The 18169-nt window shown below is 38.4% G+C and overlaps 1 protein-coding gene across 1 annotated transcript in view; it reads right to left on the bottom strand.

Annotated features, from left to right (window-relative positions):
• The window catches only part of LOC126251472 (translocation protein SEC62), a 111699-nt gene that overhangs the window by 60196 nt on the left and 33334 nt on the right, over positions 1 to 18169 (bottom strand). Inside the window, exons 2-3 of the mRNA XM_049951912.1 lie at positions 10956 to 11079; positions 10763 to 10868 (exon numbers count right to left, since the gene is read on the bottom strand). Coding sequence (XP_049807869.1) covers positions 10763 to 10868; positions 10956 to 11079 — 230 coding nt within the window. The remainder of the gene's footprint in view (positions 1 to 10762; positions 10869 to 10955; positions 11080 to 18169) is intronic.

The raw sequence follows: 18169 nt of genomic DNA on the forward strand, positions 1-18169 counted from the left end.
ATATGCAGAAGGGAACAATTTAGAAGAGTTACATGAGTTTTTCCACAGACACCAACTCCAATTTAAGTTGTGTCCAAACAGTTTAATCCTAATGGTGGAGTAAGCACAGGTGTTTTAGAATGTTTACAATATGTTCCTTTTAAACAAATTTAAGGAGATTTTGACTGTATCGAAATTGTTTCACATAGGTCCTGTACACATTAATGCTTCAATCTGAAAGCTAGTTTAGTAGAGAGGCTTTTCTTTGATGGTCTTCTTTTCTATCCAAGTATTTATGACATATACGTGAAAGCACACACACTTATAGGTACATGTGACGCTGAGGGCTTTATATGATAGAATTAGAGTTGAAAAACCTCTCTATTGAACATTTGTTTGTCACATAAGAGCAAATGATAGTTTAAAAGTTAGTGATTTCTCAGCCTCACACACTTTTTTTGCTTCAGAGTATACCATCTGCCTCATAGCATATGTTGTGTAGCCCCCTCGCTTTCTAATTACTACACAGTTGTGTAGCCCCCTCGCTTTCTAATTACTACACAGTCTATTTCCAGACTTGATAACTAGCATAAAAGTTAACACAAACATATGCAAATATTATATTTCTATTTCATGTCCAACTTTGCCACATTGGCCTCTGACTGACTCTCCCTTATATGACATTGCAGTATGTTCACAGTTCTGATACTTGTGGTACCCATTAAGTTGGAGCTGTATGACTTCACCTTATGTGAAAATTTACATTAATACACTCTGGAAACAGTGGCAAAGTAAACATTAACATAAATTCAGCATTTTTCTGCAATTGGTCATTTGCAGTCTTTACCGTACCTTAACGTAACATAATGCTGTGCATCCAGAATTAGTGATAGGTGAGCCTGAGCAGCGGCAGACGTAGCTTACTAGCCCAGCAAAGTGACAGCAATGTTGCTGACCAAGGACACTGAGCATGTGGGCCAGCAGAGACAAAGCATGTCCTTGGCCAATGCATATGGTGGAATTGCTAGGAGTTTGCCATTCAAGACTGTTCCTGATAGCTGTTGCTTGGTGATGCCAGACAGCATTTCAATATCCTATCAATATAGAGCTGTTATACTTTCACCACTATAGATAGTATTTGATACTCGAAAACACTGCTCGACTCAGAAAGACATACAAATTGTCTAAAACAAAAGCACTTCTCACTCGATAAAAAAATGAGTCACAACACAATGCTGTGCAACCAGAATTAGTGATAGGTGGGCCTGACCAACGGCAGACGTGCTGTGTTTTAAAATTTACTTTGAATACTAATAACTTTCACAGAAAATAAAAATTGGCCAGGTGTGAGTAGGACTCGCCCACTCAGGATTCTGTACAAACTTAATTATATGTAAGGACAGTTCATCCATGATGGTACGAGAATTTTTTGCCTCTTGTCAACATTGACACTGGCAAAATATCAGCCCCAGGAATTCCAAAACTTTCAAGAATGTTTTAATTTTAATTTTGAACTCAGATAATAAACGACAAAAGAAACATTTTTTCATGTGATATAATTACAAATTATGAAAAGGAATGTTGCCACTCACCATGGCAGAGATGCTGAGTAGCAGATAGGCACAACAAAAAGACTGTCGCAAACAAAGCTTTCGGCCCATAAGGCCTTCGTCAAAAATAGACACACACACACACACACACACACACACACACACACACACACACACATACACGACTGCAGTCTTAGGCGACTGTAGCCACATCCATCCTGGATTTTCCATTGTTTGATAATTACAAATTAAAATTTTTCTCATTTTTTTCTTTACTTGTACTGCAATACTTTGCTTCTCACCAAACTGCACGACTCAAGGTCAATGAGAAGTACCCTATGGATTGTAACGAGTCAGTTTTCAAGTATCAAATTGTTTGATATAAATGGCTGTATCTTCTGATTACATTGACTTAGAAGCTACCGCCAAGGGGCCATAAACCTTCGTATGTGACATAAATTCTAACAGGGGTCTTAACAGACAGACGGCAGATGGATAGCTGGATAACAAATGACAATTTTTTTTTTTTTTTTCCCACAATTTTCCAATTTTCTTACGTACTTGTGCTGTGAATCCATGCTCCTTGCCAAATTTCAGTATTCTAGTCAAGTGTAAAGTACCGTAAAGGTTTTGATGAGTGAGTTTACATGTATGAAAATACCTGACGTAAGTGGTCATATCTTTTGACTGCAATGACTTAGAAGCTTAGATTTATTACACCACCAAAAGACCTCAGTGTGAGACATGAAGTGTCACCTTGATACATACTCCCATTCCCTAAACAAAGGTGTCTTAACTAATAGATGGGCGGAAAATACTGTCAATTAAAATGACAAATTTTTATTCCTGCGATATCATTACAAATTAACAATTTTAGGAGTTCTTCCTTTAGTCGTACCACAAAACCTCGCTTTTTGTCAAATTTCATGACTTTAGCCCAATGGGAAGTGCCCATGCATTTTGATGAGTGAGTTTGTGAGCATCAAAATATGTGACATAAATGGTCCTATCTTTTGATTGGGTTGACTTAGAGGCTTAAATTTTTTACACCACCAAGGGACTACAGATCTTAGTATGTGACACAAATTTCTACTTGATACATCAACTCGTTCCTGATATAAAAATAGGTTTTTAACAGACGACACAGTGATCCTATAAGGGTTCTGTTTTTATGAACTCAGCTACAAAACCCAAAAAATATCACAGCTGCAGTCAAGACGTAATCTGATGATGTAATCTGATGACACACTTCATGTGACAACAAATGACAAAATTCTAACATTTAGTGGATGTAATTGTAATTAGAGCTACATAACTGAATTTGGAGTAAACTAACTACAAATCACAACTGGAAATTACATAATGCCATAGACAATAGTAAAAGTCAATGTTGTTTATCTATGAAGAAACTGAGTGAAACCTATTTCCTAGGATTAATTAAATTTCAAGTCTTGGATACAACTAATGTGAACATTCAGTTTAAATTTGGTGTCAAATCGTCATCATCGTTGGCAAAAGCAGGAAAAATTCCTTTCGATATGAATGGGCTCATGCTTAGTTTTGATGATGTATTTTAATGTAATCAAATAATAGTAACTTATCATAAGAGAAATTTAATAAATGATTACTGAATCCAAGCAATAAATGTAAACATCACCATGTTCTGTATCAGCTGATGTGGCTTTGGAAGTGGCATTATGGTTTTAATGTAGGTTACAAGATGGAGTTTTTAACTTCATTTCCCTGTACTTAGTTAGTCAAAGAAAGGGATTTGGGGGCAGAGTGAGATAAGTCAGAATGAACACAGTGTGTGAACCATGGGTCACTCAAATGGAATTTGCATATTATTTGCATCAATAAAACATTCTCGGGTTTCAAGCTGTGTCAAGTGGTTTACTGTCCATGAACTTTCGGCAGAGATCTCCTCTGCCATTGTCAAGTGGATGGCTGTCGTGTGGTTGTCATTGTTGTGCTTATATAGCCGTGCCGTTGCTCATGATGTCACTGGTGCTCAGTCCCGCACCATGTATGGTAATGTTTTGACCGCACGACTACCAGACCTGCTTCAACTCCCTCAACACCGGATCCCACGCTGTACTCAGCTGCACTCCACCGTCTCTATTGATGGTGTTTTCAGAAATTCTAATCACTATGGACTCGTTTATCACGCTATCCCAGAAGACATTAGTCCGTTTAGTAATAGATGTCTCATCGAATGCAACTCAGTGTCCGTTTTCCAGAGTATGTTCTGCTACAGCTGACTTTTCGGGATAGCGCAGGAGGTAATGCCTTTCATGTTCTATGCGGCGCTGTTCAATAGTGCGAACAGTCTGGCCAACATAGAACTATCAACATCCACACAGTAAATCTCTATGGACTCGTTTAACACGCTAACCCCAAAGCCATTAGTCCGTTTAGTAATAGACGTCTCAGCGAATGCAATTCAGTGTCTGTTTTCCAGAGTACGTTCTGCTACAGCTGATTTTTCGGGATAGCGCAGGCGGTAATGCCTTTCATGTTCTGTGCGGCGCTGTTCAATAGTGCGAACAGTCTGGCCGACATAGAACTATCAACATCCACACGGTATCTTGTAAATACCTGGCGTTCTGAGGCCTACAATGCCTTTCACAGATTTCGTTAGTTGCCGAATCTTTGCTGGAGGCCTGAAGATTCTGTCTATTTTCTGCCTCTTCAGGAGCTGACTAATCTTCCCTGTTCTCGAACCGCAAAACGGTAACAGTGCAATCTGCTTGGTGGCTTCTTCAGAGGTCTTCTTCCTTTGAGGCTTGGATGACACTGCTTGTGAGATCAGTTTGTTGTTGCAACTGTTTTCCTTAAAAACTTTGTGTAAGTGGCTCAATTCTCTCGGCAAGTTACCAGCATCTGAGACGGTTTCAGCTTGATCTACTAAGGTCCTCAGAACTGAGTGTTTCTGTGCTGGGTGATGGAAGTTGGTGGCATGTATATATCGATCCGTGTGGATGGGCTTGTTCTAAACGCTTTGACCTAGAGACCCATTGGGTTTACGGCGGACAAGAACATCCAAGAACGGCAGGAAACCCTCCTTCTCTACTTCCATTGTGAAGTCAATGTGGTCGTGGATGCTGTTGAGGTGCTCCAGGAACTCTTCTAACTTTTCTTGTCCATGGGGCAAATGATGAAGGTATTGTCGACGTAGCGATAAAAACAGCTCGGCTTTACAGGAGCCGTGTCCAAGGCGATGTCTTTGAAATGCTCCATAAAGAGGTTGGCTACTACTGGAGCTAATGGACTTCCCATCGCCACTCCTTCAGTTTGGTTAAAATATTCTCCATCATGTATAAAATATGACAATGTCAGAGTGTGCTTAAAAAATCCATGATGGTGTCATCAAAGAGCTGGGACAGCGCATCAATGGAGTTTGTGATGGGGACACAAGTCAATAAAGAAACCATGCTCTGGAAAACGGACACTGAATTGCATTTGATGAGACATCTATTATTAAATGGACTAATGGCTTCTGGGATAGTGTGATAAACGAGTCCATAGAGATTAGAACTTCTGACAACACCTTCAATAGAGACGGTGGATTGCAGCTGAGTACAGTGTGGGATCCGGTGTTGAGGGAGTTGAAGCGCGCCCGCGGTCGCGCAGCCAAAACATTACCATCTATGGTGCGGGACCGAGCACCAGTGACGTCACAAGTGACGGCGCAGCTATGTAAGTACGGCAATGACAACCACACGCCAGTCATCCACTTGACAATGGCAGAGGAGATCTCTGCTGAAAGCTCGTCGGCAGTATACCACTTGACGCGGCTTGAAACCCGAGAATGTTTTATTAACGGATATCGCCGCGAAAGCATGCATTCGTAGATTATTTGCATTGGTAGGTACAGTAGAAGTTACTGAGAAACATACTGGGTGACTGGAATAGTGAAATGTTGAACTCGGTACAATTCTCTGTTGAAGTGCACGTTTCAGACTTAGCAGAATTCTTGTGCAGTGACACCAAACTTCAGTGATTTTTAGTGAATACATAGAATTCTGGAATTTCCTGGTTAGTTGGTGACAGAGTGCAGCATTGTGTGGCCACCCCCTTAGACAACAAGGAGCCAGACTTTTTAGTGGACACCCATTGTTCAGCTGCCTTGGTGCTGAAAGAAAATATTTATTTCCTGTTAGGCAACTGTGCAATACATCCTTGTTTCCATTCTTCCTTCAGTTCGAATTAATTTTCACAAAATCCCTGCATGAAAACTACTTTTGCTAAAATTAAGAACTCTGAAGCAATAAGATTAGCCAAGTGCAGTGTTTCTCAACTGTTTTATAAATATGGTGTTTCCTGTAATTAATTCCAAACCCTTTTCAGTGTAAACTGGTAATTTTTTTTCCAGACAATCCAATGGCTCTTTAGATTATCAAAAAGACATCATCAGAATTATTGAGCTCCTTGTAACTATATGTAATAAGTATTGAAGCTTCATCTGTTAGTGGGATGCCCATTCTGATTTGTAGTTCTGGGTGTTATTACTTACTGACAATACATCAATTTTGTTTGGTACATTTTTAGTTTGAAGATGTAAGAATTATTCTGTTCTCGACATCAACATCGAGAATAATGCCCACCACGACACGAAGCTCCTACTGATACATGTGGTGAGGCAGCCTGAGACAGGGCATCCAAAATGTATCTACAATGAGTAAAAATATCGAGGTGCAGTTTATGCCAAGATACAGTGGACAATGTGGCAATTTTTCTGAAGAATTCAAATATTTTTAATGTTTATAGTAGCCAAATTATGAAAATGACTTTTTTTAATGCAGTTACATCACGTTCAGAGAAGACTTGAATGATAGAATGTGTGTCAAAACATGGTCAAATCATAATAACATAAAAGTGCAGCTAATCACAATGCCAACACCAGGAGAAGCGGACCCACAAAGGTGTGATTTCCTGTACCATATATGAGTGAACACAAATCAGATACGTATTGTGTTTATTACTGTGAGTGTCATATTAAATAAAATGATGTATGGAACTATTGACTTTTGAGCATTGATATGCACTATAACACTATTCATGATTGACAATATTGCATGTTCATGGTGAATTTCGTCTGGATTTATTGCAGCACAGGACTGTGTTTTACACTACTTCATGTCTTCAGGAGTGTTCATGTTTCCTTGTGGCCCTAGACATTTGTCATGTTAGTACAAAATACAGTACGGTACCTTATGCACAGTGGGGTGTCTTCCAATAATGGTGGCAGCATAACTATAAGTACGTGAAGCTAATAGTGGTTATTTAGAGTGCCAGCAATAAAACAGAGACAAATAATGCAATTCTAGAAAATCACACACCACACATTGAAAAATCAAGATCACAGTTCATCCACTTCTCTCATCCAGAGTGGATTTTCAACTGACACTTAGTGTATATTGTGAAGACTGATTTGTCTATAAATTTTAAACAATACTTTGTCTGTTAACAAATCAGTGCAAAGAAATGCTACATCATTTTGCAGTTTTCATGTACACCATTCTGATAACTGTAATGGATTAAGAAAGTCATTGCCATGGAGCTTTTGATGGAGCAAAACATGAAATGTGTGGGAAAGTAGTGATAACAGAACATTCCTCTGGTTCATCCCATTTGCACCATCAATCTGCTTCATACTGAGGTGTGGACTAAATGTTACTACAGCAAAAATTTTAGTTGCATTTCTCTCATCAGTTACAATTCTCCACACTTCCAGTTTCTTGAAGATTTTGATAACATTTGCGCATACAAATTGTGAGGATTTTGCAAGATCAGGAAAATTCTTTACATTTTCTGCTAAGACTTTGCAAAAACTGAACCTCAATATATATTTTTACTCATTCTAGATATATTTGAGGTGTATTGTAGTAAGTGCCTGACCTTGTTTGTAATCTACATGCTGATCATGTCAATCAATTTAAAATCCCCATTTTCTGTCGCAAAACATTACACTGTATGGTGCATTGGTAGTTACTGAAGCAGGTGTCAAACACCAATCTTACACCAGTGACAGACAGGCTAGAGTGGCTAACATTGGTCTTTCCATCCTGAGAATGCTCTCACCACAAAGGGTGCATGTGTATCTCAAGAAATTTTACTGATGCAGTATTCACTGTCCATATTCTATTTCAATATGTCAACATCAAAGCTTCCAGTAGAGAAGACTGGACACACAAAATAGGCTACATTTGTAATGTATAAGCATAATATGGTGAAACCCCACTTTTACACTTTTCAAGTGACTTCAAAAAAGTTGTGTAAAATGTGGGAAAATGTAAAACGTGGGAAATAACTTTTTAAGCTGTACAAGTTACTTATAGGATATTTCCTTCCGTGTTCACACTTTATGTATGATATATCTACATTAATGAAAACCAATGATGCAATGGAACTGATAACTGTCTGGGAGTAGGAACATTTGAGTCAATTTCATACATCATAGCTGACATTTTTGGAAATTTATTTAAATAATAAAACACTGTGCCAGTTGTCTGTTTTTTTATGCTTAGCACGATGCATTTTGAGAATTTTTTCTTGTTGTCAAGTGTAAATATTTACATAAATATTTTGTGTGGTGTTTGCATAAGTGTTAGTCTGCGTCTCTTGCATGGTAGTTGTCTTTTTGTGGTTACCAGGTACTGTGCCTCCTAAGTTATGTGAAAAACACACACATAAAAATTATCACTGACATTGTTTGATTGTTTAACATCACAAAAAAATATATACATAAATACCGCACTTGACAATGAGAATAAATTCTCTAAACACAATTTGCTTAGCATGAAAAAATACATAATTGGCACTATGTTTAACTAAAAACATTTAAACAATGCAAAGTGTGTGAAGGTGTCAAACAAGTCTACAAGAGCCCAAACAACAAAACACGCTAAATAAGGTTCGACAAAGATGTCACAACAATCATGAAAACGCGCAGATGCAGTACAGACTGTTTGGAAATGGTTGTGATTGCTCATGATATCTTCATTCGAAAAAAAAAACCTAGTTACTTCCATCAGCCACTGAACTGTGTAGAGCTTGGCAGCGGCAGCACAAATTGTTCCCATTTTCACCTGTTTACTCATTCAACCTGCTGAGTAGGGCACCCTGGTGCCAAGAAACTTAACCACATAATGTTTGTACACTACTTGAGGGTCAGTGCCATACCAGCGTCATTTTACGCCTGTCTTTTTTTTCCTTAACCATTTTTTCATAAAGTGTAAACTGCAGGAAAGTTACACATGTTGATGCAAAACTGGGTGCAAATTAACATTGTGGACATAGAAAATTTGACAAGAGTGATAAAAAATGTTGTAAACTGTGGGGGAAACATTAATTCCAGGAACCTAATAGCAGGGTTCTACTGTAATACATCACTCACTAAAAGACAGTAAATGATCTTTTGTTTACTTCATCAACTAAAGGATGTTTATAAATTAAATTAAAAGTTTCTACATAACTATTTAATTTTATAAAATTAATATACGTAAATCAAAATTACTGCAACAGGTATTCAAAAGACTTAAAACGAAAACTGGTATTTTAAAGCAACTCAGGCAAATCTTTGAATTTCACTATCTTTGTATGCTAGTTATATCTTTGGATGCCATTATACTGTGTGAAAGAGTTTTTGGCAGGAAGTTTTTTCATGGCAAGTGTGGATGAGCAGGAGTCTGAATGCAAGCAGAAGCAGTGTCAGAAAAAATTGAAGTACAGTGTTTTTGTTTGATGTTTGCAGTGCAAAGCAACAAATCGTAAATAACTTAATACATCAATCAAAGATGGAAGTTAAAATTACTTCATAAAAATCACCAGATTCACATGTTGCATACAAAATCACAAATACCGGCATCTAATGGAATGACTACCATCAACAATCACTGAGAGGACTGACTTAAAAGACAAGTAAAATGATGTTGTGCTTCCTGTTCTTGAATATCTCACAAAACATCACAACAACTCATTATTTTTAGAGTAAATTGCAACTACAGTTGAAAAGCTGGTATATTTAATAGCCAAGAACAATCATGAGAGCAGGAGTGCTGTGTGTGCACAAGCTTAAAGTATGGTAAAACCTTTGTCAGATCTGATACAAAAAAAGTAAAGCTGTCATTAGCCCATAGGTTGGCTTGCACACCACAGTATCTTATTAGCCATGGTCCTATTGGAGGCAGTCCACAATTGCCTTTCTCTGACCTTTGAACTGACTCGTACAGTCAGTTACAGTAGGACCAGCAGTTTAAAGTGGACACAGTGCAATTCAGAATATACAAACATTGCCAGAAGTGCAAGAAGAGACAACTGACATAAAAATCCTAGTACTGTCCAAGGATCGAACTTCAGACATCTGTCACCATAGCCTGCAATTTAACCGACTCACTCATCTATGTATGACGACAAATTTTAAATAGTAGCATTTCTTGACAAAGGCTCACTATATGAAGTGATTTTTCAGTCTACACTCTCTCCTACAAGTGGTGCATGGTTGAGGTATATGTGTAAATCTCAGTCACAAACAACAGAAGAGGTAAACTTAAAATTCTCAATGAATTTAAATTTAATTTCTTAAATGCTATCTGATTTCATAATGTTCGTTTATCCCTCAACATTCAAATTAAATCCTGTAACTACTGATTTTGATACTACACATTTCTCTCCCATTAAAAACTGCACAAGGATCCTTATTATATTTTTTTACAATTCATTTCTTTATAGGGTTCACTTCTGAACCAATATCTGAATACTGCAGAACAGTTCTGATTCTTTAAAATTTAGGTTAGTTAAATCAGAGTACTAACACAGATAAAAGAATGATACCTGTACAGAGTCCACACTATTGTCTTGTGTCAGTAGAGTTATATTTATGGTACTGATAAATGTTATAATTATGCTAACTTTTCTGAGGTAAATTTACAGAAAAAATCTGAACTAACTACCTTAAGGAATTGGCCCTTGGCTGCATAACCAAAATAGAGAGGCAAATGTGCTTTCTGTGAAGAACACTGCATGAGATCCTGATACCATAAAAGGATGTGATACACGTATGGCCAAATGACCTAAGAAGTTACCATATACACAAAACATTAAGCAAGTTTGCAACAAAAAGTTATTAGAGGGGATATCTGATATCTCAAATTCCATATGGCTACCACAACACAAATGAGAATTACAATTACTGAACACAGCAGACCTGACTAAGCTCAAAGGATCCTTACCTGTCTAGAAACTCAACTATGTCAATCCTGGAAGAAAAGAATGCTTCCTCTCCTTCTTTGGCCTGTACCCAATGTGAAGCCATCACTGCGTCTACTGCTTTCACAGCTGCAAAAGTAATAAACTGAAACAGTGCTATAATGTTTTAATTATTCTGTTAATCACAGTAGGCTATTCCTTGCACAAAGGACATACCTGTAAAGTATTCTACATTGTGGTTTAAAAACTTTGTTTTCTTCGTAGGCACATTCTTGCGCAGCCATTTTGCTAATGCATATTCTTCCTTTGATGGTTTCTCTGGTTCATCTTCCGGCAGCTCCTGAAGAAAAGTAAGACATTTCATTACAAATAAACAGCTCCTCCAATTAACTGCCAAGCAGACAAAGTTATAATTTATTTTAAATTGTAAAGTTTCATTTAGCTCTATAAGGGTAAATCAAAATTAATTTAATTCAAAATAATTGCACAAGGGCTTCTTTCGCCATTTGTTGTACTGCATCAGAAAATTAACTTTCTTGTTCACAAATCAGCAAATTTCTTCAATACATCTTTTTCCTGGTTTAGTGTGCTTATTTATCTGCTCACTGATTGTTTTACAATGAAATAGGATTTGTCAGCTTAATACAAGGAAAAACATAATCCACATAATCCACACACACACACACACACACACACACACACACACACACACACATATATATATAAAGGTGAATACAAAGTGTCTGTATATGTGTGGATGGATATGTGTGTGTGCGAGTGTATACCTGTCCTTTTTTCCCCCTAAGGTAAGTCTTTCCGCTCCCGGGATTGGAATGACTCCTTACCCTCTCCCTTAAAACCCACATCCTTTCGTCTTTCCCTCTCCTTCCCCTCTTTCCTGATGAGGCAACAGTTTGTTGCGAAAGCTTGAATTTTGTGTGTATGTTTGTGTTCGTTTGTGTGTCTGTCGACCTGCCAGCACTTTCATTTGGTAAGTCACATCATCTTTGTTTTTAGATATATTTTTCCTACGTGGAATGTTTCCCTCTATGTTTAATGAGAACAGGTGGTTAGCAACGGTCTTGTTGAAGGAACTATTACAGAAATTTGTCTGATGTGATATAGGAGAGCCTAATTCAATGTAGCCAGACAAAGTGTGGACTCCCATCCTCACAAATACACTACCTTACATGGTTTGTATGCTGCCTACTCGCATTAATGTGGCCAACTGTCAAAAGCCTGAATAACCACCTTTTGCAGTGCAGACTACTGCAAGATGTGCAGGAAGAATGTCAATAAGGTTCTGGAAGTTACCAACGAGGATGGGGAACCATAACGACACCAGTGCATGGCCAGTTGTATTAAGCCTAGTTTACACGACGACATTGAGTTGCGCCACTCATTGCGTGGAATGAGTTGCATGCAAATGGTTTCATATTTGACTGTAGACACAGCAAAACCAGTATATACTTCAGTTTCGTCATTTTGTGGGATCCCAAGTCGTGCCTGAAATGAAAGTTTCGACAGTAGCACGACGGACGAGTTGTGATGGAGTTAAAGCTTGTTGCATGGAATTGCTGCATAAGAAAAAAATAAGAAACATGTTTTGATTCGTGATTGGATGAAGAAAAGACATCAGATCGATTGCTCAGCATCCTTGCTCAAATGATTTGTAATAGAAGACCCAAGAAGTTCTTTTAATTATCTTAGAACGTCACTAGAACTGTTTACATTTCTTCTAAATAGAATTAATTATGCGATAAGGAATAAAGATATTGTACTGCATAAAGCACTGTCACCAGAACTGAAATTACACATCACATTGCATGCATTACAATCGAGAACACTCGGCATGCTATAAGATGAGGTTTCAGTTGGTGATGACTTTTTCATTAACACCAATAATTATTAACATTACCAGTAACAGTTATTAACATTGACAGCAGTAATTATTAGAAGCAGGCCGGATTAGGAAGAGAATGGTTTGCAAACTTCTCTCTTGAAGATAGATCTGTACAGTGGCAGTATTTCAAAACTCAAACATATGTCAATGGGGAGCACTGCTGTGACGTTTTAAATACATGAATACTGAATAAACACTGTAGCTTCTTGATTTGCGTAGCCTTCCCTCCAGTCAACAATATTCCTTACAAAAAAAAAAAAAAAAAAAAAAAGGATGGGATTTTAGTCTTGTAGACAAAAGCATTTCTACAGCTAGAGTTACATTTGCTTGCATTTTTCTTAATTCAGTTGTATATGTGCTCTTAATTCAATAAATTTTGCCCTGCAGCTCAGATATTGTCAAACTATCTATGTTCTGATCGCACATGATGGTCTCAGGAGCAACAATGTGTTGCTTATTTTTGTAATCGGCATCACTGAAAATCCACAAACACCTATGCAAAGCACATCTATCAAAAAAGCAAACATTATTCTCCATTCCCCACTTCATGTTTCAGTTTGTCTACATTCTACAAAGACACACAACCTCAAAAACTCATGCAACTAGTGTCGCCAAAGTTGGAACACGCCGAAACTGTTTAGTTTCACAGACTAATTGCACAAACGTGCGGTGCACATGCACAGTGGCAGGTAGCGGAGCTGTCTGCAACCTAGTGTCGTTGTCTAAACTAGGCTTTAGGTTTCTCGGATGAAGATCCACAACACGAACAGCCCAATAAAACTGTTCCTACAGATTCTCGATTGGGTTTACCTCTAAGGAGTTTGGTAGTTAGGGCAATATGGTTAATTCATCCTGGAGATCTTTGAACCACGCATGTACACTGCGAGCTGTGTGACATGTTGCATTGTCCTGCTGGTAGATGCCATCATGCCGAGGAAAACCAAACTGCTTTTAGGGGTGGACGTAGACCCCAGGGGTAGGTGCATACTTGTGTTGATTCACTTTGCCTTCGAGAATGACATAGGAAATGCCACAAACACATTCCCCAGGCCATAACGCAGGCATGGTGTTTGCTGACACACACACACACACACACACACACACACACACACACACACACAGACAGACACGACACTTACTCACTCACTCTTGCAGATAAATTTAGAACCATGACCATGTTGTCATGTCCCTGTCACATCTTCATGTCTTCCCTCCTGTCTGTCTGAAAAACTAAGTGGCATCCATAATTATGAATAAAATATTGAGCTCAAGAAGTGAGAAGTTAGTATTGTCAATAACTGCTGGGTGTAGAGAGGATATTTTTGCTATTAGTCTAGCACCAGAGAATTACTCCACGCAGTCTAGCCAATAGCCCTATGTGGGAAAGATGGGTAATAATAACAGACAGCAAACTATCGCTGAAGTGCAGGGGAGTGGCCTCCTGCCGATCTACAAGTGAATAGCTGCTGGGAGAGACATACACTACAGCCCTTGGATGTATGATAGTCATATAAAAAGCATTAAACTCTAAAGATATGTTATAATGTGTCAGAACATTTCAAGAGATATGCTTTGATGGTCCCTTTAAATATATGTATTTTAATTATTTCTTTCAACTCCTTGATAAATATTATACAATTTTAGTCCCCAACAGAAAATGCAGTTTGAGATGTTTGTTTTCCCTCGGTAACTCCAAACTGGCTCTTGTTTGATGATCATGTCTACAACAATTTGTGACCTATTTACTAATGTTTTTCGTGATGTGCTTCACAAATTGGGCAGATAACCTCATTTGGTGCAGTTGTTGTAGTGGTCTTCAGTCCTGAGACTGGTTTGATGCAGCTCTCCATGCTACTCTATCCTGTGCAAGCTCCTTCATCTCCCAGTACCTACTGCAACCTACATCCTTCTGAATCTGCTTAGTGTATTCATCTCTTGGTCTCCCTCTATGATTTTTACCCTCCACGGTGCCCTCCAATGCTAAATTTGTGATCCCTTGATGCCTCAAAACATGTCCTACCAACCGATCCCTTCTTCTAGTCAAGTTGTGCCACAAACTTCTCTTTTCCCCAATTCTATTCAATACCTCCTCATTAGTTACGTGATCTACCCACCTTATCTTCAGCATTCTTCTGTAGCACTACATTTCGAAAGCTTCTATTCTCTTCTTGTCCAAACTAGTTATCGTCCATGTTTCACTTCCATACATGGCTACACTCCATACAAATACTTTCAGAAACGACTTCCTGACGCTTAAATCTATACTCAATGTTAACAAATTTCTCTTCTTCAGAAACGCTTTCCTTCCCATTGCCAGTCTACATTTTACATCCTCTCTACTTCGACCATCATCAGTTATTTTGCTCCCTAAATAGCAAAACTCCTTTACTACTTTGGTGCAGTATGGATACCAAACTTTTCACATATTTCCTAACAATTAGCCAGACTACTACTGTCAGTTACACCACCACCTTTAGTCTTCCCACACATGATGGACCTTGCGAAGTGGGATGCCTTGTGTGCCTCTACAATACAGATAGTCATACTGTAGGCACAATGAAATCAAGACATACCTGTGGAGAGGCTGGACTAATATATGGGTCTTGAAGGGGGGCAGCAGCCTTAATGATAGTTGCAGAAGCAACAGCCTGGGTGAGTGACTGATCTGGCTGGCCTTGTAAAAATGAAATGACTGTGTGGCATTGATGGCCAGGAAGCTCCATCCAGAGAATTTCGGCCACTGGGTTGCAAGTCTTTTTTTAGGTGACGCAACAGTGGGTGACTCGTATGTCGGTGATCGTGAGATAATGATCGGGACAACACGACACCCAGTCCACGACCGGAGAAACTCTCCAACCCAGCCAGGAACTGAACCCGGGCCCGCTGCATGGTGGGCAAACATGTTACCACAAAGCTAAGCCGGTGGACATCTGACCTTGTAAAATTAGACATTGTAAAAATGAAATGACTGTGTGGCATTGATGGCCAGGAGACTCCATCCAGAGAAGTTCGGCCACCAGGTTGCAAGTCTTATTTGAGGTGACGCCACATTGAGTGACTTGTGTGTCGGTGGTGATGAGATAATGATCAGGACAACACAACACCCAGTCCACGAGCGGAGAAAATCTCCAACCCAGCTAGGAACTGAACCCGGGCCCATTGCATGGTGGGCAAACATGTTACCACTCAGCTAAGTAGGCGGACACCTGGCCTTGTAACATAGACAATATGACCACGCTATGTTGATACTATGAACAGCTGAAAGCAGGGGCAAACTACAGTTGTTATTTCTTCCGAGAATGTGCGGCAATATTGTACAGCTTAATGATGATGGCATCCTCTAGGATAAAATATTCCAGAGGTAAAATAGTTCCCCATTTGGATCTCCAAGTGGGGGCCTCCTCAAGAGGATTTTTGTCATTAAGTGAAATAAATCTAGCGTTCTTGGGGTAAAAAAACATTTAAGTGCAACACCTCATACGCTAACGATTTTCACACACTCAAGACCTTTAAAAAGAAATTACTTCAGCAAGATATCATTGGCACAAAATCAGATACAGTAAACAGAATTGTATTTTTGAACACGAATGGTTATTTGTAAAAGTAAATTATTTCCTGAGTCCCACATGCTTCCAAGTCCTTCCTAAAGATTCTACTGAGTTATTCAAAGGTGATATTAAATTTGTAAGCAACTCATGCAAAATATATTTTCTGATTTTGAAGCAAAGCCAATAATTAACCAACATGAATCTAGTGCCTACCAGACTGTATGGACTTCCCAAACTACATACGCAAGGTGTACCCATCCGTCCAGTTATATCATCATTCACACTCCATCTTACTAACTGGCTAGTAAATTGAACAACTTGATTAAAAGCAGGACAAAATTCAAATCAAAGCATGGTATTTCATATTCAGGACCTTGAAAATAAGATTAAAGATCTATCTGCCTTGCACAGTGTCAAATTCGTATCCTTTGATGTCTGCAGTTTTTTTTCCAATATACCAATACGGGAATGTGTAGACATTCTGACAGAGTTAACATACATGTCTAACTTTAACCCTGTGGATTTGAAGGACTTGAGACTGGCCACACAGTTTGGCTGAAATATTCATTGGCCATTTTGACAACATTTTTTGTACAAAGAACCTTTGAGTGCAAATAATAAATACTGATTCAGAAATGTAGATGATGTGCTGTGAATGCAGACAGGCACTACAAGGCAGCTCAACACCTTTTTTCATAACTTAACATAACAATCAACATAAAGATATTCAGTTTACAATCGAGATTGGCAACATATCTTTAAGCTTCCTAGATCTGACCACTGACATCAATATACAAACACATTGATAGCTTTTTTACAAAATTTGTTTCAACCATCAGCCGTTTGTTGTTCCATTAGTCATCTGTTTGTTTTGGTTATTAACCATCATCCAGGATGTCTATAACATCAACATCAAAAAATAGCAAAACTCAACAAATACATGGGTGCAAAATCCCATTTGTGCAAAGTACACACATTCCATTTGTATACTTTGCACACATATATTTGTTGAGTTTTGCTATATTTGTATGCATTGTACTTTCATTAATTTTTGTGGGTGCAAGATTCCATTTGCACAAAGTATACAAATTCCATTTGTATACATTGCACCCATATATTTGTTGAGTTCTGCTATTTTTGTATGCATTGTACTTTCATAAATTTTTGTTGATGTTGATGGACATCCTGGATGAGTGTTAATAACCAAAACTGGTAGATGAGTAATGGGACAGATAAATAGCTGATGATTACAATGCATTTAATAAAATACTTTACAGCTGTTGAATCTCACCTTATGGAAAAATTACATATTAATAGCTTCTTGCTCACAACACCCTGTAACACATACACTTGAAGCTTTGCACTCAATGGTGCACTGTCCTACATCTGTTTCCCATGCCCCAAGAAAATTTCAGAGCAGGGTTAGATTTAATAATATTTCTTGTCTCAATCAATGGGTAAAATCCTTTTCTGATTAACCACATCTTGCAAAGGAAATAAAAACTGAAAATTACACCCCTCCTCGATGCTCCATGTGTTACTACTCCTTCCAGTGTCTGCAGGTAGATATGAACAAGTGTAGCAAAAACACTGAAATTCTGAAACTACAGGATTTCCTACAGTGTAAAGAACACCAATCCATAGTGTATTTTCAACAGCAAAGATAAGACCCAATTACTAGCCAACAAGGGGTATATAAAATTACTTGTCCTGATAGTAATAAGTTTTAAACTAGTCCATCAGACAAGAGATATAGCAACTAGGTTGGCTGATGATGAATGCAGCTGGAGGTTGCAGAATTCTGACTCCACATGCAGCTGGAGGTTGCAGAACTCTGCTCCACATTTGCTGAGCATGCACTTGGTGAGGGCCAAATATGTCAGCAACAGTTCCATGTTCTCCACTAGCAAACAAGTGCCACAATCTCAATCTATTGGAAGCCCTGGAAATCAGCTAATGTCTGGCCCACAATCCTAATT

This window comes from Schistocerca nitens, chromosome 4, assembly GCF_023898315.1.
Source record: "Schistocerca nitens isolate TAMUIC-IGC-003100 chromosome 4, iqSchNite1.1, whole genome shotgun sequence".
Lineage (NCBI taxonomy): Eukaryota > Metazoa > Arthropoda > Insecta > Orthoptera > Acrididae > Schistocerca > Schistocerca nitens.